At 51.5% G+C, this 22,781-nt stretch overlaps 7 protein-coding genes across 7 annotated transcripts; 4 read left to right on the top strand and 3 right to left on the bottom strand.

The window, feature by feature from the left end:
- Positions 1–784: 784 nt before the first annotated feature.
- Positions 785–2,090, top strand: CPAR01_01785 (F-box domain-containing protein; the record flags this gene model as incomplete). The annotated part of the gene is made up of 3 exons (XM_060486073.1): positions 785–1,068; positions 1,130–1,664; positions 1,746–2,090. 3 exons carry the CDS (start codon positions 785–787, stop codon positions 2,088–2,090), a joined length of 1,164 nt encoding a protein of 387 aa, XP_060356930.1.
- A 924-nt stretch (positions 2,091–3,014) lies between these two features.
- On the top strand, positions 3,015–4,414 carry CPAR01_01784 (F-box domain-containing protein; the record flags this gene model as incomplete). Its single annotated transcript, XM_060486072.1, has 3 exons — positions 3,015–3,334; positions 3,420–3,912; positions 4,067–4,414. 3 exons carry the CDS (start codon positions 3,015–3,017, stop codon positions 4,412–4,414), a joined length of 1,161 nt encoding a protein of 386 aa, XP_060356929.1.
- A 240-nt stretch (positions 4,415–4,654) lies between these two features.
- On the bottom strand, positions 4,655–5,794 carry CPAR01_01783 (uncharacterized protein; the record flags this gene model as incomplete). Its single annotated transcript, XM_060486071.1, has 1 exon — positions 4,655–5,794. The coding sequence occupies one exon, from the start codon at positions 5,792–5,794 to the stop codon at positions 4,655–4,657; it is 1,140 nt and encodes a 379-aa protein (XP_060356928.1).
- A 1,415-nt stretch (positions 5,795–7,209) lies between these two features.
- On the bottom strand, positions 7,210–8,516 carry CPAR01_01782 (D-isomer specific 2-hydroxyacid dehydrogenase; the record flags this gene model as incomplete). The annotated part of the gene is made up of 2 exons (XM_060486070.1): positions 7,210–8,078; positions 8,165–8,516. The coding sequence occupies 2 exons, from the start codon at positions 8,514–8,516 to the stop codon at positions 7,210–7,212; spliced, it is 1,221 nt and encodes a 406-aa protein (XP_060356927.1).
- Positions 8,517–10,035: 1,519 nt separating this feature from the next.
- CPAR01_01781 (uncharacterized protein) lies at positions 10,036–10,477 on the top strand (the record flags this gene model as incomplete). The annotated part of the gene is made up of 2 exons (XM_060486069.1): positions 10,036–10,066; positions 10,260–10,477. The coding sequence occupies 2 exons, from the start codon at positions 10,036–10,038 to the stop codon at positions 10,475–10,477; spliced, it is 249 nt and encodes an 82-aa protein (XP_060356926.1).
- Positions 10,478–14,598: 4,121 nt separating this feature from the next.
- On the top strand, positions 14,599–16,497 carry CPAR01_01780 (POT family protein; the record flags this gene model as incomplete). Its single annotated transcript, XM_060486068.1, has 2 exons — positions 14,599–15,053; positions 15,108–16,497. 2 exons carry the CDS (start codon positions 14,599–14,601, stop codon positions 16,495–16,497), a joined length of 1,845 nt encoding a protein of 614 aa, XP_060356925.1.
- A 1,388-nt stretch (positions 16,498–17,885) lies between these two features.
- On the bottom strand, positions 17,886–19,331 carry CPAR01_01779 (uncharacterized protein; the record flags this gene model as incomplete). The annotated part of the gene is made up of 5 exons (XM_060486067.1): positions 17,886–18,393; positions 18,453–18,906; positions 18,963–18,999; positions 19,066–19,091; positions 19,157–19,331. 5 exons carry the CDS (start codon positions 19,329–19,331, stop codon positions 17,886–17,888), a joined length of 1,200 nt encoding a protein of 399 aa, XP_060356924.1.
- Between the last annotated feature and the right edge of the window lie 3,450 nt (positions 19,332–22,781).

Genomic DNA, 22,781 nt, shown 5'->3' with positions numbered 1-22,781 from the left:
CCTCGACAACGTCAAGATTTTATCTGTAACCTGGATGTATTTTGAAGCATCAAGAAAGCAATGTATAGATACAGAGGAGGACATCAACGCCTGAATATTACCTTTGCCTGTGTTTTTCAAGGAAGTTCGCTTGCTTTAGATGAGCAACTTTTCAGTAAATACACCAATACCGAAACTTAAAGGAGATTGAACAGACAACTTCAAGATGAATGAAATCAACCTTGTACAAAGAAGAAAGGCGAAGAAGAAGGAAGGGACGAGGGCTAGTAAGAAACAAAGGCGCTATTATGGCCGTCTGCAAAGTACTAATCCCAGACTCCAGAATCCAGATTATCTCCTGCATCGTCATAGTGAACACGTGAGTGACTGAATACGCAACTTCATAAAATTAATATCACACCGCCTACTATGGAAGGTACGACCGGGTGAAGGGTGAGTGTGCCTTCCTACCCTCTTCTGAAAACTTTCACCTCAGTCGCGTCTTTGGCCTGCCACTGTTCCTTTTCACCCTCACTCACCTTGGAGTTTCTTCCTCTCAACACCTATCGAGTCTCGCAGATATTTCCCCTCTTTCGAGATCGCCTATCACTCTTTCTTTCACTTTTGCTCACTACAGCCTTTCTCCTTATCAAAATCCATCGAGTCTCGGAAATATTTGCCGCGCTCACACGAGATTGCCTCACTTTCCCATCTCACTCTCACCCTCATCCCACGCACACTGAGCATTGCAAATACTTTTCTCATACGAAATTGTCTTCGCTTCTCATCTACCACTAGCGACAAGATGAGTGCCATCGCTCCTATCCAATTCCCTGGCCAGCCTCCTACAAACGGCGGCAGCGGCGGATTTCCGCTCCAACGGATGCCCCAAGAGCTCATCTTGGAAATTCTCCGCCAGATGGACAACAACAACATCTCTCTCGTCCCGATCTCGAATACTAGCCGACTCATGAGAGGTCTCAGCATTCCCATCATCTTCCGAGTTTCTCAGATAAGCTGCGCTGAAGATGCCCTCGCCGATCATGTGATGTTGGTGTTTCGCAATAGACTCATCCTTCGTTCCATACAGTATGTCTGGTAATCTACCCACATGGCACAGGTCTGTTGACTGACAATTACTTCCTCTCAGAGTACTCAGCATCTACACAGAAGGTCCGCCAACCTCACGAACCCCCGGCCGCTTTGTTCAGGTCCAAGGCCCCAAGGCTGCCTGCAGACCGTCAACTCCAACGGACATCATGTTCCTTATCGGCGAATTGGATAATCTTCGGGAACTCCGGATGGACTTTCGATTCAAGGCAACGTTGTCTCTCATCAGACCGTTGTCTCGGATTATGGATTCAGTTCAGTGGGATCTCTCATTAGTCACTGCGTTGTCTTTCCCCGTCACGACAGATATCGGCTTCATTGTAACTGGCTTTCCGAATCTCAAAGCTTTCAGCTTCGAGGCGCCTTTGAACAAACCACTGTCCTCGATCGATGGCCTGAGCGACCTTGCGAGCATACTTGGACCCCAGCTTGCATATATTCAGATCTGCAAAATGCGATGGGACGCCAGTGACTTCCAAGAGGTCCAAGCAATCTTCCCACAGATATCTCGCTTGACGATGGGCGGAACTATGGCCTTTGGAGGTTCCCCGGTGCGGCCGAGATGGGATCTGCAGGTAAGTTACTATTCCATTCTTTACCTTATCTGCCTCACTGCAGGTCTCATGAACACCCTACTGACCAGTTTCGCACATTAGTTAGCAACTGGACACCTGACGCCCATGGCCAACCTCAACGTTCTTGCACTCAGTGATGAGCGGTGCCAGGCTTCCTCACCTCTGGATGCGATCTTGCCAGTTCACTATCAGGCCTCGACAATGGCCAAGAAGCTACTCCCCGCAATCGGTTTCCATGATGCTAGATCCCGGCGGTACGACCAGGCGTGGAGAGTCTGGCAGAACCTTCCTAACTTGGAAGTTCTCTACATCATGGACCGATCTTTTCAGGGGCATTGCTTTGTTCCCGTCAAAGACAAACAAGGACAACTCATCGACGTCAAATTCTCGGATGGCGTGCAGAAGTTCCCTTGGCCTGTTGTCTGAGGGCCCTAGCTTCATGTCTTTTTGGCCAAGGGGCCATGCCATGCCTATCCCCGCGAGGATCTTCGTGTCCGTACTTTGAGGTTATTTGCAATTCATCCTGCTTTATCTGTTTCCCTGCCCAAGCACCTAATCGTTGGCCTACTAGAGGCGACATTGCTATGTGATACAAGGGCATAAGGGCTAGTTAGTGAAGTGCACAAATGCACAAGTTGTATTGGCGTTCAGTTAAAATGTGATTTTATTTGGCAAAAGAATATCATGATTCTCAACGGTACTTTGTAATAGACCCTGTGTCTTGTCTGTTGTGATCTTTGTCTTTAGAGAAAGTGGCATCTCTGAACTTATGGATAGCCTTTGTTCCATGTCGTGTCTGGTTCACTCCCCTTGTCATCGCTTCTATGGCACACCTAGAGAGAAAGGCGCGTGTTCGTAATATACGTCTCTTTACTTCTCTTCAGTAAAGGATGGAAATATAGAACATCCAAAGTATCCGAGGTGGTTTAGCAGGCCAAGACAATTTGAATACAATAAACCTCGGCGGCCTGAAATCCCACCTTACTGGAAGGCTGTGATAAGTACTTGATGCTATGTGCCTACTATTCCCAGTACCTAGGTATATGGCTTCCATTTGCCCTGAATACTTTCTCACGGTAGCCACTTCCTACAACTGCCTCAACTCTTTGTCAAGTTCGAAAAGCTGCACCTTCTCGCAGCTTCCTTCATGAAAATGGCATAATACCAGCTTTGCCCTGGGCCATCTGCAACGTTTGCTTATATTGCCAACACTCGCTACTTCCTCGCCTGATACTCAATTCTTTTCTCTTGGCACTTTCCTGAGCTAACGAGCCTCCAATCGCTACCCACCTTCGAATTCTAACTTTCTCAAGTTATCTATCGACAAAGGTCATCGAGGAAACCACTACCATGGAGGATGTTTCCAGAGGGAGCGGCTATATTGCAACCAAAACGGTCATTTCCACTCCCTCATCGAGCGCCAGCCTTATGACCCTGCCTCTGGAGCTGATCATCGAGACTATCGGATTTGCTAAGCTCTCTAAAAGTCGAAGAGGCATCTACTTTGAAGATCGAAACAGCCTCAGAGCAATGTCACGGGTCTGCAAGCTCTTCCGCGTTTTCACCATCCCTGACCTCTTCAAGACTGTCTGTCGAACAGTTAATGAGAACGAGATCCATTACAAACTCCAAGCCATTGAAGGAAACGCATTGATTCTGGGTTCCATACGGTAAGTCCATGCCCACTCGTCCTCTACTTTTGATTCAGCGCCACCTCTTCGGATGACCTGGCTCTGAATGCTAACGTCGTCTAAGCCACCTGTCTCTTTGTACTCAAGGCCCCGAGTGGCCTCCCACGAAGTGGCGGGATGACTACGACCCATCCATTATCCCATGTTCAAGAACCACAGCAGCACTTCTCGTCAAGATTTTGCGCAAGATCACCCCAGAGGAAGTTTGCCTGACCTTCAAGTGTGGAAACAAGTCCATGGTCGCCTTCTTCCGAGCAGAGCTTGGCAAGCAGAAAGCATGCCTGCAATCCGTCCGAGTCTTGACATACCCTTCATCGATCACCATCAGCTTCATCCCTCAGACATTTCCAAACCTTCGCTGCCTAAGTCTGGAACTCAACGGCTCGCCTATGCACACGGCCGGCCTCAGAATTATCGCCCCAAAGTTGACGACCCTTGCAACGCTAGAGCTCTACAAGGCGCATTGGAAATGTGATGATCTCAAGGAAGTCGTGAAGCTCTTTCCATCTATCAACTACCTTCTCATTGATGGCGAACTGAAGTGCACAAGAGTCTCGGTAAGTTCGTGAGTATGACGCGCAACAAACCGCTCCCGTCAGCTTCTCCTTTGCCCCTCGTACCTGCTACGTTTCACAATGATGTTCATCCCCTACGTCAAGGCAAATGAATGTCGGCGGGCACCTATAAATCAGTGCTCATGGTTCATTATAGGATATCATTCCAATCCTCAAACATCTTAACCACTTGGAGAAGTTGGCTATGACTGAGATTCCCGTCGTCTATCCACCGCGGGGACTGAGCGGTGAAGCTTTGCAGGCAAGGATTAAGGCACTCCGGGCCAATCACTTGGACCGGGAATCTTCTGCGACGAACGCAACTCGGTTCTTTCGGCAGTGTAAATCCCTGACGGCACTGTTATTGAAGTGCGATACGGGCTCGAGAGTTTACCGGTCAGTCGGACAGAGTCGTGACGTGATCAGAGTCAAGAGCAAGAATGCCAACAATAGTGGACTGGGCTCAATCAAGAAGGGCTGGCCCGTCATCAACAAGGCTGCCTAGTTGCCTGCGGGGGATACCGTCACCTTTAGAGCGAAGGTCGCGACCATGTGAATGGTTGAAACCTGTCCATGCATTTATTGAACAATGGAGTCCCCATGCCATGGCGTGCGGTTGACCACAGTCTCATTAGGTAGCGTTCGGAAGCAAAGGAAATTCTATCAAAGGGTTCCATTGTGGAAAGTAGAACCATGATGAATGCTCGGTTGGTCCTTTCCACTGCTACATGTACTTATTGATGATTCATAATCCTGACCAGATGGACCCAACCTGTTCCAATGGCCAGGTAAGAAAATGCCGGTGACCATCCTCAAGTAGCGCGTAAACGCCATTCATGACCTGAAGTGACCAGCCCTCCATGAACCAGTGATGTTCCAATTGCTGTAGCAGAACAGCATAGTACCCAAGCAGAACCAGGGGTACAGGGTCTCTTCTCTGTATAGACAATACGAAGTCTTCAGTCAGCTCATATAGCCAGCCGTAAATGATAGAAGGCATCTGCTCGTTGTCGAATTTTGGCTCATCAGATGCAGTAAATAGCTTCCTGTAACATTCCTTCAAGTGGGTAAAAGCAGGCCGATGAATGCTGTCTTCGGCGGCATACACCTCGCCCACAAGCTCTTCGATCTCAGCCAGAGGCTTCTCCCACTGCAGTGCAAGCGATGTTACGCTAAGAGCTGAAGTTTGTGGTTCATTCCATGTAGAACTACCACAAAGCAGAGCGGCTGTTGATTGCTTTCTGATATTTTTAAGTCCTGTCGTGCTGATCACGATCTTCACTCCCCTCATCAACGCCCACCATGATACTTCGTCCTCCTCGGCGGCGACAAGTAGAATATTCCCTGGTGATGGGTCTGTAGCAAAAGATGACAGACTTATTAGGACTGTAGCGTAGTAGAGGGCCTGCGAATTGTCGTCATTGACCTGGGCGAGCATGGCCGCCACTTCTGGAAGTGCCGCCGCTGCATAGTCTTCTGCCAGACGATGATAGTAACCCGCTTGATCGGGTCGTAGTCGGGTGAGGTGTCGGGCGGTAATTGATAGGACCATTCGCATAACGCATTCGTACTTGAAGCCGAGTGGTGGAATCACATCCCTAAAGATTTGGGGGTCTCCTAGGGTTATCGACGTGTGACACATGTAGTGGTGTAGGAGTTCGGGGCTCTGGATATCGAGAATACAGGCATTACGCAAAAGGGGATCGATGTGACTAGAGGGTGTCTGGCCATAGTCTGATTCCATATCAGAGGCCGTCGGAGTAGGTATGTCTGTGGCGGGCTTCCTTTCTTCGTTTTGTCGAATTCGTTTTCCTTGACGCTCGTGGTCCCCTAGGGACGTGGAAGTCTGCTCCTCTGTGGATGCAGATAGATAGTCGCATTTCATTGAAAATCTCACGCAGTTGGTGCACTCGGGGTGAATCTCATCGCACTGTTAAGCAAGAATGTTAGTTGAGCAGCTCGATGAACAAGTAGTAGCCAAGGGCATGTTTTCCGGGCGACGTTGATCTGATGGATGTAACTTAGCCAACCTTGACTTTGCGTCTTTTGCAATTCTGACAACCATTTCTAGACTTTTTGTGCGATCTTCTCTTATTTTTGCGACACGACCCGCAGCAACAGCCTCCGGACCGGGTGGTCGTCGAGGAGGAACCCAAGCAAATGTCGATGCCTTCACCTGCCATAGCCACGGCAGATGTTTCAATTCTTTTCTGACGGTTCACTCTCCCGAGCGACAGTGCATATATAATAGCACAGATATCTCGAAGCTATTCAGGGTCAGGGCACTTTTCTGTCGCGTTGCTGAAGCCGGAGACATTGCTCAGAAGTCGGCGCGACTCCCATGCTGTGGGCGTGCTGTGTCTTCGAAAAGGTGTAAGCTCGGTCTCGCGTTCCGACGACGGGATTTATTTCCGTCACTAAAAAGCATATAGCAGAGATGAGCAGAACAGCTAAGCTTTATTGTGGTTGAGAGAAAACAAGCCTTTGGCCAGCTCGTCGTATCGGATACGAAAATTCTCCGACGAGCGTCGATCATTGGATGACCTGTCAGAGGCCTCGGGATTCGTCGCCGTCTTCTCCACTCACGCAGAGTCAATACCAAAGAAACATGCACGGGGCTGGTCTGAGTTGTTCGAGGGCATTATCGCACGAGCGTCGAAGCCACAGGGGATTCTTCGAAAGTTCTGAAGCCATGTGAATGATTCAGGCTGCATTGACATTTGCCCCAGGTTCCATTGGGGGCTTTCTGGGCACAAACAGAAGCCACCCTTGAATTCTTGATGACGCTTGAGATAGTGGACGGCGCCTCTATTGTTGAGCCGCCGATGACCCCAACGGCTCGAAGTATGTTAGGCTTCCCTCTTGTTCTACAGCCAGTCCGATGGAGCTCACAAAAATCTGCTTCGTATAATTGCATTTGTCTGGAAAAGTTGGCGCCTGAAGTACGTGTAGTGAGCTGACAGGTAATGCAGTTGGCAAGGCGATCAACGCTAAACAGCGTGAACCGAGTGGCTGAGATTAACTCAACGTCATCTCCATTATCGCATAGGCCTGGGGGACTACTGAAGTACATTCGAAAAGACAACTGATCCTCCTCATTTCTCACTTGACAAGAACTGTAGCTCTGTTGAGTCACAGTGCCTCATTCCCCTGGACATTATACTCTTGGCAGGTTGCAAGAATCCTTTGTCTGATTCGGACTTTCAGTGCTTGTCGAAACATTGACATTTATTTGATCTTTTGTCCATTGAGGCTTGTTTATCTCTTTCCGAGGTATGGCTTTCACGTGACACTTTTCGTTCAAGCCAAAACGTTATCAAGAGCATCGCCTGCCTGCCACCTCCGGATGTTATCCGCCTGTTGCTCATACCACGCGTTCAAGGTACCCTCTTCGACATAACCCATGTGAGGTGTCAGGAGCACCCTACTGCGACCATCACGGCCCCATTCAGTCGACCGCCACTCACTGTCCACAGGCAACGGCTCGAGGTTGAACACGTCCAAGGCACAGCCCCTGATGCCGCCCTTCTTCAAGACGTCTAGAAGATCCTTCTCGACTACAAGGGGGCCGCGAGAGGTGTTGATAAACAACGCCGACTTCTTCATCTTGGAGAGGTCATCCGCATTGATGAGTCCCCTCGATCGGTCTGACAGTACAATGTGAACGCTGAGAACGTCAGCAGTGCTGAACAGCTCTTCCCGGCTGACAGCCTTGAAAGTGCCCACCGGCAAGCCCTCAGCCTTGGCCTTCTCATCTGCAGCTTCTTGTGTCAAATTCGTGCTCCATGCAATGACGTTCATCCCAAATGCTACATGCATGATCTTTGCCGTCGAGACGCCGAGACGGCCCAGTCCAACGACGCCAAATGTCTTGCCTGTCACGCCCATGGCAACGTCCGTCTGCCACAAGCCAGATTTGACAGCGAGGTCATCAGCGGCGATGTTCCGTGCCAACGAGAGGATCAGGGTCACGCAGTGCTGAGTTGTGCTATTCGTGCCGGTCTGATTGACTGTCGCCTTGTCAACAGTGCCAGCGACGGGGATGCCGCGATCTTTGAAGGCTGGGAGGTCGAGACCCTTGTTACGCAGGCCCGTGGAGAGAAGAAGCTTGAGGTTTGGCAATCTTCCAATGAGTTCCTTGGGAAACGGAGTGCGTTCTCTCATGGTACCTTGACATTCGTGTTAGCCTGAGTTATACACTCATGAAGACATCGGAGTTGCTGCCATTCTATGGAAGGGAATGGGTCATGGTTACAGAGAACATCGAAAGGCTCCAGCCTCGAGACCAATGCATCCTTGGCGTATTCAGGGGTCTCGGGGTGATTGTAGGGCAGCAGGGTGTCCTTGAAAGTCGTGACATTGAACAACGATTTATCCAGCTTGCTGAAGTGGGGTTCCGAGAGGCCCTGGTAGTCGTCCAAGACGGCGATCTTGAGTTGCGTAACCTGAACCATGGTTGCTAGGTATCTAGATGAGGTAGGATAACTAGCGAGAGTGTAAAGGCGTTGTCCGGGATGCGGGGATTCACGGCGTGCGCACCACGAGGTTGACCGGCTGAGAGGGGTCGTCGAAGTACTGATGCGGATTGGAGAGCGATACAGCCTCATGCAGAACTTTGAGAGGCGCAGTATCGACTATGGGAAAGAAAATAGCGAGCTGGCGTTCCAATTTCACGAGGAAAATTGGTGATATCAAGGTGTTCAGGGCGACGGTGACTCAATTCGGCATCTCCAAGTCGGCTTGAGGATCTTGGCGGGGCTATGTATTGACAGTCGGCGACTTGGAGGTGAGCGTGCATATGCAGCCTCACTCGACAGGATCAGATAATGGAAAGGAAGCTTCCGAATGGAGGTAAGCCTTGCTACAGCGTGGTTGGACGAGACGTTGTTTTCTCACGACACCATCTGCTCATGTCACGAATAGTTCTCAAATCACTCGAAGAGCATCTAATATCCCGGTGGAGGGGTAAAACATTAGCCACTCAGAAGGCGTTTTCGTGGGGTTGGATGAGGGGAAAAGGCCGATCCGGTACCGAAAACCCGAGTTTGTGTTCTTCGGTTGTATTAAGCTGTAGAGATTACAAAGCCTCCATCGACAAGACTGGAAACAGTCACCTGAATGATAATGGCCTTCCCATCTACATACAACAATGCCAGCATTCATTCAACCGCCACGAGTGCTCCTTTCTGACGGTCAATTTGTCAAGACTCAAGCCTCAGTAATTCGGCGGGTCGGGACATATCGGCATTCAGGCCGGGATTTTACGACTAACAAATTATCTAATCAAGTCTAGTCATAGTCTTTGGTAAGACACCTGCTATCTCATAACCTGTCGTGCTTACGTATGTATTCTCTGTCTCTCTCACGGTTCACCCACGTTCCTGGCCCCCAATCTCTCCAGGGTGGTGGCCAGACCACTCGGTGCCCTCTGAAGACTCTCCATCGCGCTCACTAGTCATGGGCCACCCATGAGGGCCAACCTGGAGATGGGATGGAGATTGCCCGGAGGTTTGTGGAGTTGACGTTTCTTTGCCCAAACAACGGCGCCTAGCTAACCTTGCGTCCCCGAGTCCCTGACCGCTCCGTTCTGGAGACAGTGAACTGAAGTTTGAACTTCGGAGTCTCAAGAGGGTCTCTTCACGTTGTTTCTCGGACCATTGCGAATGACGCCATCGACTAGCGTCCCACCAGATGAAAATATTTGCTAACAGAATTTGACAGCTTCACCAACAAAGGTAGGAGGATGGCGAACGCCGGGCAGTCAGACGGAGGTCGGAGGGGAATGCCTATTCTTGCACGACGGTGACAATGCTGAGGCTCTCATTTACTACAGACTGCTAATGTCCGTCTTCATCCCGTCCCGCTCTTCGCTTCTGTATTACTGGCACGCGGGCCGCGGCTGGCGTGTCTGGTTCTGAATACCAAGAAATGGGAACACTTCAGAAGTTCCTCGCCAAGCAACCAAAAGCATCCATCGACGCGGACCAAGTCGGTTGATCGGTTGGTTGCTGCCAAGTCGGTCCAACACAACTGACAAATGATGCCTCTCTGGTAGGTTGGTTTGCGGGTGGCCAGGAACTGCATCCTCTCACCTGATTCTGGAATCTGGATTTCTTGTTACAGCTAATGATGAGATTTGCCTCCCTTCTGATGAATCGTAAATTTGACCACACAAATTGTGAGAGACAATCACCAGAGAGCCTGGTTGTGGCTACAATCAAGGATGAATCAAGATTGACCGCGGACTATGAGGGGGACGTTTAGCGTAGGGTCTCAATCGCCGCGCTCTTCGCTGATCGCTCGTACAAATGTAACGTGATGTCGACAACAAGCTTTGCCAGCCCTCTCGGCCATTCTCTTCGTGTCTCTCTTCAGTCTCGGCTTTGCTCTCGGCGCTGCCGTCTGTTCTTGGGGCCTGAAGGCTGCTGCGCCAGCGCGCCCATCCCGTCGCGGCGTTGCCTTGACTCAACGCTCTCACTATGCCATGAAGAGCCATGGCGCCTGCAAGCAAATGTCAAGCATTTGCCGTTGCGAGCCTCTGCTAGCCTTCGAGCCTCCTTCTAGCTAGGCAAAAGCTCGGCGAGACTGGGCATTTACGCGACGTCCAAAGCAGACATCCTGATAAAGCTCCCCGCCGTGCCGTCCTCGAGTCTTACTGCGAAGGGACATGGCTCGCACGTTATGAGAGACTGGCACTCTTGGGGCGTGTGGAGAGGTTCCAGGGCCCATTAGCGCTCGTAAATCCGTTCAAGCCCCCCCGGACGCCACCTGCGTAGTGCTAACCAGGGGACTTATCCTCGCATTTTCACCCGTCCGACCCGTCGCCTACGACTCCATTGCCGTGCAGGCGTTTGTCCCAATGAAAGATACCTCTCCTACACCCCCTGGTTTTTGTGGCTTGCGATTAATCTTGGATTTCTATGTTGCCTCGCGAAACTCGATACTTAGGTATCTGAGCTCGACGGCGCGAACGACATGAGGCAATGAGCCTACCGAGGTTTGAAGCAAGAGGTTCACTACCAGCAGAATGAATAGAGTCTACCTGAATGTGCCCATGAAAACTTATGAGGACTATCGATTTCTCAGTCAAGCCTACCACACCGTTATCAAAACACAACTGCAATGTGATTCCTATTCGTACTAGTGTTATGATATTGGCGACTCTCGGGCTTCGTCCCGCTCTGAACTCAATGTGCTATAATCAACATTTAGCGGCCAAGAAGAGTGAAGTCAGTTATCATGATCGTGTAAGAGTCTCGCGAGCTTCCATTCGTTGTCCTTCTTATCGAAAGTTCGGCAAGCCGTGGGTTGGCTGAAGCCTGAAGGATTCGCGAGAGGGCTGGTTCGTGGGACATTGCCGTGCTGATTGTATGCGACATCCCGCGTCGCACATGCTGTGAGTGGTGCGCCCATCTCTACTCAGGCCACTGATAATCTGGCAACCCACACCATCTGGGGGAGACCTGGGGTCGCCCGACCTCTCTGACTTCAGGTTCCCATCGTGTCGGGGTCTGTCTGGTCTGTGCAGTGGTTGCCCCCATCAAGTGCAGAAAGTAGACACGCGACACCGAGACCACTGCCCGTCACCTAGTTGCTGTGTGCTGAGCCTGATGCACGCGGGCTTTGCTCCATTGTCTCGCGGGGTTCAACAAACAGTGTATGAGTACTCCGTATTCGTAGACGAACTTTTGAAGAGATGCCTCGGCGGCGCTACCCGTGAATACTAGCAACCAAAGCCAAGAAGACAAGCAATGAGGCGAAGCTTGGAGCATGCTTGCAACCGAGTCTTGGCTTTTGGACGAAAACGAGGGAGACGGAGACGGAGATGGGGGCACTTTTGAAGAGACCAACTCGCTAGGACATGAAGCCAAGACCGTATATTTCATTGCCCATTGCCTGGGCGGTCGTGATGGTAATACCACCTTTCCTTTTGGTCTCTTGAACCCCATATAATCCTGTGGGCACATGTCAAGTGTCATCTCTGGAGTAGGAAGTCGTGCCCATTGCCATTGCCCAAGAGTCTGGCACCGTTGACTAAAAGAAAAGCCTTTCGGGCATTGGTGTGTCTGGGCGGGCTTCCGCTCCCACATTCCCATATTCCCCCAAACTTCCCAATTCCCACCGACGCCAATCCTTCAAGTCTGCACAATTTCGGCGGTATCCAGTGGATCGCAAGCAGTCCGATACGAATCTCCCGTCCGACTGGTCCATCTCAAGAGCCAGAAGCTGATCCATCATCCAAAAGGACCTTTCGATGGGGCCGTTCCAAGAACTGCAGACAAAAATCCCCCGGGGTGTCTGGCTGAACCGGGTATAGCCTCGCTCCGGAACCAACCAAACAGGGGAGGACGTGGGTGTCGCGACATTAAGCTCATGGGCCATTGCTACGGCTCTTATCGTTTGGGAAGGTCGCCGGGGAACTAGTGCCACGGCAGAGAGCTGCAACTAAAGTGTTTGACCGGACCATTCCATGCGGTCCATCTGTCAGCAACCAGCTATGCTAGGAACGCGTACGTGGATTGTGGGTAGCACGACGCGGCTTTGGCTGAAGGAGTTGAAGTGTAGAAAGAGATGAAGGAGGTACCGCATGTTCAGCTGAATAGTAAGTTAGTAGCATCAAACTGCATGGGAGAGTGAACGATATCGTCTTCTGCTGTAGAGAAAGAGAGTCATGATGTGCACATGCGGCAATCCTCGGCCTTTGCCCTCGTTCGCAAACTCAATTGTCCATTCAACCCCTCTCCAGCCCTAAGCCAAGACCGTTTACACCCATTCAACCACTACGGTGGCCTCGGTAGCGACATCACCTTCCCTTTCCCGCGCCGTGTATGAGTCTTGGCGGTGCGTATCATGAAGGGGGCGGCGATGATTTGAGATGCGCCTTCGCATCATCGACATCCCCCCGGAAGTACACCAATCGACCAGTGATCCGTTCATTGGTAGCGACTACTGTGTCAGCAGATGCAGTAAAGTTGAATAATGCGATTCGTCGCATACTAAAAAAGGCCCCTAATTAACGGCAATCCTTCGTGTGGCGCATCAACGAATCAAGACCTCGGTGTGGCACTCGGCTATCACCAGGCCACCCGCCCCCTATGCTCTCCCTTCCCGTCCATCGTGCAGGACGGCGCCAGGCATGCCCAGGACCAACTTTGTTCTCGAAGCCGCGCCAGAAGCCAAGTCGCAGCTAGGTATGCGGCAGGCTCACGCTGGCGCTCTCCCGTGAGCCGAAGTGAACGCCAAAACACGTCTGTTCATCGAAGTTACACCACCACACCAACACTGGCAACACAGAGCCAACGAGCAATTTTTTCGTGCCAACACTGATAGAGAAGTCAGGCCCGGGAGACGCGCCAATGAAGATGCTCGATGAGATGGGGTGGCGGCGATGCCAAGGTCGATCAACGTTACCGCCGAGCCCCTTGGCTGTCGCATTTCACCGTCCAAGAGACTCAAGCTCTCACCACTTTGTCGCCCTGCTGGCTGACTTTTCCCGAGTCTGGTAGGTAGGCAGATTCTGCAACCTGCTGATATCAGATAGAGCCGGCCGAGTTCAGCTGTTTGCCCGGGTTTCACGAGTCGCGAATCAGATGCTCTCCCTCACCAGAGTGTGTGTCTAACAAGGCGAACTCAGGCTCGCTGTCTCTCACTCTGTTTCTCAACTCTAGTGTTAACCCCAGACCGACATCAGCTACGCCGCCGCCTATCTGCTACCCTCTCATCCTCGACCTGCCTAATCGGGCCATTTGTCCTCGAGCCCATCACGGTCCATCATATCCATCGGGGTCCATCGTCTCCCTCTCGTTGGAGCTGCCCACCACCCACCACTACTATCTGTCTCGGTCCAGCCTGGCGTGGATTCCGTGGACTCTCACCTGTGGCATCGTTCTGTTGCAACAGACCCCTTCAACTCTTCCCTGCGACCTGCATCCTGCGCGCGCTGGCCGCCTGTCTCCGATTCTGACCCCCCCTGCACCGTCCCAAACGTCCGACCTCGACCCCGTCGTCCCCGACAGTATTCTCTTGGTGGTGCGGTACTCCGCGTTACTCTGTTCTTTGCAACATAGCTAAGTAGAGAAAGAGGTAGCTGGTATGGTATCCTCTCGTCTTCTGTCCCGTGGCGACGGTTCTGGGCGAGATGGACGGTCCCCTCCCTCCCTTCTTGACGGCTCCGTCGACGCCCACGCACGAACCTTGGACCCAGGAACCTTGTTGACATCGAGGCAAACCTTACCTCCTCCACGATTGGCCCGTCCCATGCCATCCCATGCCACCACCGTCTTCCCTCCGTGCTGGGCATGAGTCCATGTCCATGTCATCCAACCCCCGTCCTTGTCCCCCCACCTCCAGGCGCTAGACTCCTAGAGTATCTTGTCCATGTCTCTGTATCTGCGGAGACCTACCGGCTGCCGAATGCAGCTTTGATGCGACCTCCTCCTGTCGCGACCGGGAAATATAAATCATCTCTCATGAGACGCTCCCTCACTCATGGCCCTCCGCTTCCCTCTCCTCTCGCGATCAGCAGCCCTTCATCCACGGCCAACAGCTCAGGTCCAAGTTTGACCCACCTGTCAATTTGCTGTCAGAGACTCGTTAACTCGTGTCTTTCGCTATCATCACTCGTGGAGCGTCTTGTACCAAACCTCTGGTTCCTCACCTCGCCCCAGAAACTTTCCTCCAACTCAAACCATGAGTAACGCTGGAGGCCTTCAGGACGATGTCCTGGCCAAGGCCCACGTTCCCCAGGCCACTGTGCAGGGCACCTCGAAGGAGACTCGCGGCTCATTCGACGTGACCGCCGCCGCCGCCCCTCCTCTCGAAGACAACTACTACGACTCCAAGTCCGACGATGACTATGAGGATAAGCCCACCGAGGAGGAGTTGAACACGCTTCGCCGTGTCTCGGGTCCCATTCACTGGGGTATCTACACCATCGCCTTCGCCGAGCTCTGCGAGCGTTTCTCTTACTACGGTTCCTCCGTCTTGTACACCAACTTCGTCATGCGCCCCCTTCCTCCGGGTTCGACGACCGGCGCCACTTACGGCGCTGATATCCCCGCCGGTGCCTTGGGCATGGGTCAGAGAGCCTCTCAGGGTGTCTCTCTGGTGAACCAGTTCTGGGCTTACCTCGTTCCCCTTTTCGGGTATGTTGCTTCATGTGAATACTCGCCGAGAACACAGACTGACTAGTATTCCAGTGGTTGGTTGGCTGATTCCAAGTTGGGCCGTTACAAGGTCATTCACATCGCCATCGCCGTCTCCACCGTCGCTCACATTATCCTGACTGTCGCCGCCGCTCCCTCCGTCATCTCCAAGGGCAAGGTCGCCTTTGCCCCCTTCTTCCTCGGTCTCTTCACACTTTGCTGCGGTACTGGTCTGTTCAAGGCCAACATCTCTCCCCTGCTCGCCGAGCAGAACAAGGACACCCGTATGCGCGTTGAGACACGCGGCGGCGAGCGTGTCATTGTCGACCCTTCCGTCACCAACACCCGTATCTTCCTGTGGTTCTACTTCGCCATCAACTGCGGTGCCGTCAGCGGTCAGATCTCCATGGTCTTCGTTGAGAAATACCACAGCTTCTGGCTGGCCTTCCTCCTCCCTACCATCCTCTTCCTGATCTGCCCTGTTGTCCTCTGGTCCAACAAGAAGAAGTACCACCTCACTCCCCCTACTGGTTCCGTTCTCGAGAAGTTCTTCCGCATGTCCAACTTTGCTGCGAAGCGCTCTGGAGGCATCACCAAGCTGAATTGGGAGAACGCGAAGCCCAGCAACGTCCCCGTTGCTGAGCGCCCTGGTTGGTTGACCTACGATGACGCCTGGGTTGATGAAGTCCGCCGTGGTCTCAAGGCCTGCAAGGTCTTCCTCTTCCTGCCCATCTTCTTCCTCGCCTACAACCAAATGACCAACAACTTGACTTCCCAGGCCGGTTCCATGGTCCTGAACGGTGCTCCCAACGACGTCATTCAGAACCTGAATCCCCTCTCTATCATTATCATGATTCCCATTCTGGATCACGTTGTCTACCCTGGTTTCCGCAAGATGGGTTTCAACTTCACTCCCATCAAGCGTATGACCACCGGTTTCTTCTTCGCTGCCGCCGCCATGGTTGCCGCTACCGTCATGCAGCACTACATCTACCAGATGTCCCCTTGCGGTGACCTGGCCACCATCTGCGAGGAGGGCCCGGCTCCCATCAACGTCTGGGCTCAGTGTCTCCCCTACGTCTTTGTCGGTCTTGCTGAGATCTTCACCAACGTCACCTCCTACGAGTATGCCTTCTCCAAGGCCCCCGAGAACATGAAGTCTCTCGTCATGTCCGTCAACTTGGCCATGAGTGCTGTCTCTGCCGCCATTGGCCAGGCCTGGACTCCCCTGTCCGAGGATCCCCTTCTCGTCTGGAACTACGCCTCCGTCGCCATCATCGCCTTCCTCGGCGGTGTCGCTTTCTGGTTCTGCTTCAAGCACCTTGACGGCGAGGAGGACGAGCTCAACCAGCTCAAGAAGACCAAGTTCCTTGGCTCCAACCAGCCTACTGCCGCGGCTCAGGACGACCAGGTCGCTCAGGCCCAAGTTTCTGAGAAGGTTTAAACAACTGATACCCAGAAATGTCCATGCTCTGCTTCTTGTGGATGAGCGTGTGTTACCTCATTTGGTTGTATGATTTCCCGCGTCAAATGATTCCCCGGCAGTTGGTCTTGCGGACTACCTGTCAATACTCCTAGTTAGACAAGTGCACGATAATGCACATAATGAAGATACCTATTCCCCACGCATCAGTCTTGCAATAGTCACAATGTGAAGGAGCCTAATAGAATGAATCCAAGCGCCAATTGTCTGCTGTTAAGGGTCGTGTGAATTATGTAGTCGGCAATATGAAGTACCTTTTCTTTCTGTTTTTATCCAGTCTAAGCTAATTCTATTCTAAACATGGCCCGACACAGCACACAACCGCGAATGTGTATTCAGCGTACCTTCAGAGCTTTCCATCAAACTGGTATCGACTAGCGCCACTTCAAGCCGGATGATGTCTTCGTCCTCCTATTAAGTGTGAAAATGAGACTAACACAGGCGATGTTCGACCATCTCCCAGTTTCCAGTGTGCGTATTCAACGCCATAGAGATCGTATGCCGATATAGTGATGACTTCCATAGCATGAAGCTGAGCGTACCAATGACTGGCCAACGTAACTTTGAGCACCCTCGTAATAGAATTGAGGCAAGCTGTGAGCGTGTGTGCGTTGACCTTCTTAAACGGATACCGGTAATATGCAGCTGCGAGTATTACATGTGTCATCTGGTAGTCGTTCAGATCTTCGTCATGCGGAACATCGCAGTCCTGCTTCGCGGTCATAATCCAGCGCTTAAATCCAATCAAGTGTGCGTGGGTTAAAGTCTGGGCCTGGAAACTTCCAAGCAGTAATAGCCTGCCATGTCTCAATGGGAGGATTCGAACACCCATTATGTTGAGATCTGTTGGATTAGCACGCTGCAAACTGACTTCTGACGAGAATCCATTCTCAGGCACACCAAAGAGTTTAGATCTTGGGCACAAGCTCAGAGGGCGTGATCCAAAAAGCTTCGTGTAAAACATCAGACCGAGGAGGCAGTCCAGCTAGGACAAGCTTTACCCTTAGGGCGAAAGGCTAGTAACGGCGGCAAAACTTTACTAGGCAAAATAATAAGTCGTCGCAATTATCCTCCAACTTCTGTTTTCTCATAGGATCCTGCATAATTCACAGGCCTTCTAGGTTGGCTCGACGATGATGACGCGCGGGTAATGTCACTTCTTGATAGACTGGAATTTGAGGATCGTTGTTTCTGGTCGTTTACATTATTACAAAAGAAAAGGGAGCTATTACGCCTGTACTTTTGGGTGGTAGCCCGGGATATCTCGATGTTACTTCAACTTAAGAAATCGAACGCTGCCCCTGAACTCCAGCTTTTGTCCAACATTGAGTCATCATACAAATCTCTTCTCAGACTATGGCTCCCTTGCTGAGGGGCTTTTCTCCGGTCCTGTAATCAGTCGAAGACCGAGAATCATCCCCGACGCTGGTATTTGACTCGTACGTCAAGTTGACGTTGGTTGTGCGGACAATGCCATTGTATGTCATGATTTCTTCCTCGGACCCAGAAGGTGACGTGCTTCGGATCTCTGTGTGATGTTGCGAGCGCGTCATACGCATGTCTTTAAGCGTGATGTTATCGCCTTCTCGGACCGTATTACGAGGGCGAGAGGAGTTGCCGTAGTACTTGAGCCCACTGCTGCCGGTCTTGCCAGAGCTGATGGCACCGAAGAGCTTCGGCCACCACTTGCGGAACATGGGACGCAGAGCCGGGGCTGACGCGGAGACGATGGCGAGATTCACTTCGACCGTGTTGTAGACGACGCCGATATCGTAGAAGGGGTCTTTGTTGGGATCCGGGGGCACGTAGAAGAGCTTGTAGATGGCTACGAGACGGATGATAGCCACGACGGTGACGCTAGTAGAGGACTTATTAGCTTGGGACAGGATTTTCGAGACCATGAATGTTAAACTTACACTGCACCAACTAAGAAGACGCAAATAACGGCAATCTTCGCGCCCATTGGCATCTTTAAGCCCAGGAAGATCCAGAACGGTAACAAAAGGACGAGTACATCCATCAAGACGTTGAGACAAGAGATCGACACGTGAAAAGAGTTGTCGACACATCGGGCAGAAGCTCGTACGAGAGGATCCCAGTTAGCCTCGATCGGTAGGCACTGAAGGAGAGCGACGAGGAAGATTGCAGTGGCCATGGCAGCATTGGCGATGTTCAAGCCGTGGATGGTCCATCTAACGCCGGGCTTCTGCCCTCCAAGACGCAGAAGGAAGACCAAAATTGAGGCTCTGACGAAGGCCAAAACAGGGTTGTAGAACATTTGTGCCATGAAGAACCACCACATGGCGGGTGACGAGTTGAAGGGCTGGGGAACATCAACCGCGTGGTATCCGAAGTACATGAGCTTGATATCTAGGTAGAGTTTAGTACACAAACGAGGCAAAGCGAAGGCATGGCGAAGCACTTACACATATAGAATGGCGGCGTCATACACACTGCGCATAGCTGAAAACTTTGTTAGCCAACAAGATCTTTCCCGCTGTTGCCTTTCATTCGTTTGAATTTGCCTACCACTGCCATGCCGCATAACCAGTCATCTATTTCTAGTGTCAGCCTCCATGGTTTTCCAGCCGGTACAAAACCTGCTCCTCGAACAACGTACCAAGACCCCATTGTCTAGTCGTAAGTCTGCTATATGTTCGAGCTCCAAACACTACTATCGAAAGCGCCGGAAAGAAGAATGTGATGAAGATGGCGGCTTGCTGATGGGGCGGGGTCGGTATCGTCAATACGTCCGGGTGCTCAGGGCGCCGAGCAACAATCGAAGCATACTCCATGTTGAAAGATGGATGAATGGATATGATATGTAATCAGGCCTGCAAGAAGCAGCCGGGCTGCCTTGTAAAAGGGAGATCGGCCCCCAAGGCGAAGCTTTGACTGGCTCCTCAGCTGATGAGTCGTGCTGTCCTGTCCCAGGGCGCCGGGTCGTCGTGGGTAAGAGCCAAGAAATCTCACTATCGGCCAAAGCGAACCAGGAGAGAAGAGCGGTCAGATCGAAGGTAGCAGCGAGAGACAGGAAGGACCCTTTTCTTTATGTAGATCTTTGTGTCTTATTGAGAGGGTGATCCACGATGTCGCCACAGTTTCCCCCTCTCCGGGAAGACTAGACGCTACTGCTGCTTGAACCAAGTCGAACGACCACGCTAAACATGATACACGGGAAAATAAGCTTGACAGGCTCTGAAAGATAACCGTTAACCCGTTGCAGAGTAGAGTTTTCTGCAGATCCCCAATGTGGACGGAGTGATCCTGACTCCTCTCGTGTTCCAAGGGTGGTCTGTAAGGGAGGGAAAGGGGGCGTGGCCTCTAGCTCCGTTTCTCTGCAAGGCACAGTGATCCTCCATCTCAGAGTTTGCATATCATTGGCTTCAGAGACATCTTTGCAACACAAGCGAGCGAACGGGAGAATCTTTTGCTCTCAAAGGTTGGGGCGGAGACGAACAGGAGCAAGGTCCCAGGTAGGAGAATAGTCTAGCCTATGTAGACCCTTGCTCCGCCCGCAAACCTCCGGTAGTGTGCTGCGCGCATATGAAATCCCGAGAGTGTTGAAGATTGCAGAGCCATTAAAGGGCCCCCACGCTGTCATAGTGTTGACTGCCGTTTGCGGCACGGCATGGGCTAGGCGAGAAGCCTTTTTTTAACTTTGGAGACAACAGTTGGTTCACCCGAATGAAGTTGACAAGGCCAGCAAAGTGTCGGTGCTCAATATCAGATACAAATACTATAGTTACCACCCGCACTCGACTATCAGCCTTAAGATCGGACTATCATCATCACATCAGAAATTTTCAAAAGGCAATCTGCAGTCTCCGAGCTTCGGCAACGATTCCAGCTCCAAGGACTCGTTCCTCATGTCGTGCGTTGCATTTCTCTCAGGGGTTCGCAGACGTATTCCTTGTCTGCCAAGCCGCTTAGAACACCATGCTCGGCCAAGAAAATGGCGTGTCTGGGCAACGCAAGGGAGAGAACAGCGAGTTAGCTTTCAGCCGAGGGAACGGACAATTCGTAAAGCATCAAATCTGCTTGAGACCCTCTTTGATTTGCTTCCAGAAAACTCGACCCAGTCTGTGTGTTGTTTAGTCGCGGCAATGAGTACGCTACCAACGGCGTCTAGTTACGAACCGCCGTTGCAGATTCCGATGCAACTACGTATGGCCGTACGCTTGTCGCTTCAGGCCCGACAGTGCCAGTGCAGGTTCAATTTGAGCTCAACCCCGGACCCCAGATCCAAATTCACCGCCATTGCCGTTTCTCACTCTGTATCCGTAGTACTGCGGTAGAAGCGGCTGGCCGCGTGCAAAAACGCACGGTAATTGTCAAAATTGTCTTTTGTCGATCCTTACCGCACATGGTGTCAGTGTCCTGTCAAGCACCCCGGCAAAGACTCTTCAACCCTTGCAAGCGAGAGAGACTAAGTTATGAAGCCCCTCACAACTACGGGGCAGTCGCGAACCCTGATTCATTTGTGCACAATCCCATTATCTCAGCACTTCCCTTCCGGATGGAGACGTCCTCCTTCTTGCCTCTTTTCAGTTCGGACATGACTTGTCTTTTCAGGCAGCCAAGTCCTGGCCTCGTGGCGTCGGCGTGGGTCCAGCAGGAAGTTCGTTGGATGAGCTTCTCTCGACATCCGACGCTCCGAAACTTGCGTTGCCAAGAATTCGACAACAGGTCGGGGGTTGGGAACTAGACCAATCGTGCCCCATGGCGATCTATCGACTTGATGAAAGAGAGTTTTGGCGGCGGTTTCTGGACTCTTAAGGGCCGGCTTGCTGTCACCTATTTCAGTCAATTAGCCGGTATTTGTTCCTTGACCTGCCTGTGGGATAATTACAATAGAGCGTCTACCACCAAATTTTGGGCATCAATCCAGCCGGGTCATCACACAGCGGCTACGGGAACGAGCCGACAGCCTGCTCCGCGGGTTGGGTGGCGTCGGCGCCGGTGCAGGCACAGCCGCACAGGTGATGATACTTGCTGGTGCACTGAGAACACTCGGAGGCAAGATCATCGGCCTTTGACTCGCACGACTCGCCTGAAAGTTCGGCGCGTTCAAAGACACCCACTTTCCGCAAGCCTAGAAGACTTTGGTTCAGCTGAAAGAAAAGCTTGGTCACTTGGCTGCTCTCTTCGCAGCCACCGGTGTGACTGCGTTCGTCCTGTTTCCAGGAGTCCACAGATCGATTCCTGGATGGTTCCGTATCGCATAAGGATGTGCATTGAGAGATTCCATATGCGTGTTAGTCGTCTTAGAGGCTGAAGCTACCACTCTGGGAAGGTCACAGCACCAAGCACAAGACATGAGGTAGACCAAGTGATTCTTGTTCGCAATAGAAATTGTATCCAAATACTTTCCGATCTCTCTGGTTTCCAGTGGTAGGCCAAACATTACTGCGATCTATATTAGCGAGACATTGTAGTTCTGAAGAGACGTAACCTCATCCCTCACATAGTAGGTCTGTCATATGGTCGTCGAAACTCGCTGCGTCTCTTAGAGAAGAACGACCCGCCTGAGATTAGATTTCTTATTTCTCGAATTCTCGGGTTTGCTTCTTTCCCCGGTTCTGGGGCATAGTTTAATTGGGTCACTTGTAGATACGCCAAAGCCATCTGGTTCTAGCAATGATACGTATCATGCAGAAATGTGAAATTAGGGTGCGAATTCCCGCTATAAGATGTTCCGATCTATAGAAAATGTATTGATTGCGACTATTACTTAGCTTATAGATTTCCGACATGACCGAATAGTGTTGACATGACGTGGCATACCTAACGCGCATAACTCAGCCATACTTAGACCGGCGTGCTTAGCAACATGAAGTGGCCTTAGAACACAAGATCGAGAAATGAAAATAGTCTTTCTCATAGTTTGAGGTACCTATGGTGCAATGAACAGTACAGACATCTACTCGAAGGCTGAGAACAATATGTCTGACCTTAATTGCCGCCATCGCGAGCTAAAATGCACTCAGAAACTGACGACAGTACCCAGCCAATGCCAATTAGTATTCCCTTCTCCGTGAATTGATAGAAAGCACAATTAGGTATAGATGGATAACATCGGTTCCGTTTCGCTCGTGGCATCTACCCGGTTAATGGCGATGATTATCAAGCAAGCATGACGCGTTAAAGCAGCTTATAAATTTTACCACCGCAGCCTATGTGATACGACTATTGATTTTACATTTTGTTTTGCTAAGATAACCAATCCATGCCTTTGCGGCTTT

This window comes from Colletotrichum paranaense, assembly GCF_030867605.1.
Source record: "Colletotrichum paranaense strain IMI 384185 chromosome Unknown Scaffold_1.1, whole genome shotgun sequence".
Classification (NCBI taxonomy): Eukaryota; Fungi; Ascomycota; class Sordariomycetes; order Glomerellales; family Glomerellaceae; genus Colletotrichum; species Colletotrichum paranaense.
The sequence above is the reverse complement of the archived record's forward strand: the minus strand, read 5'-3'. Positions and strand labels throughout refer to the sequence as shown.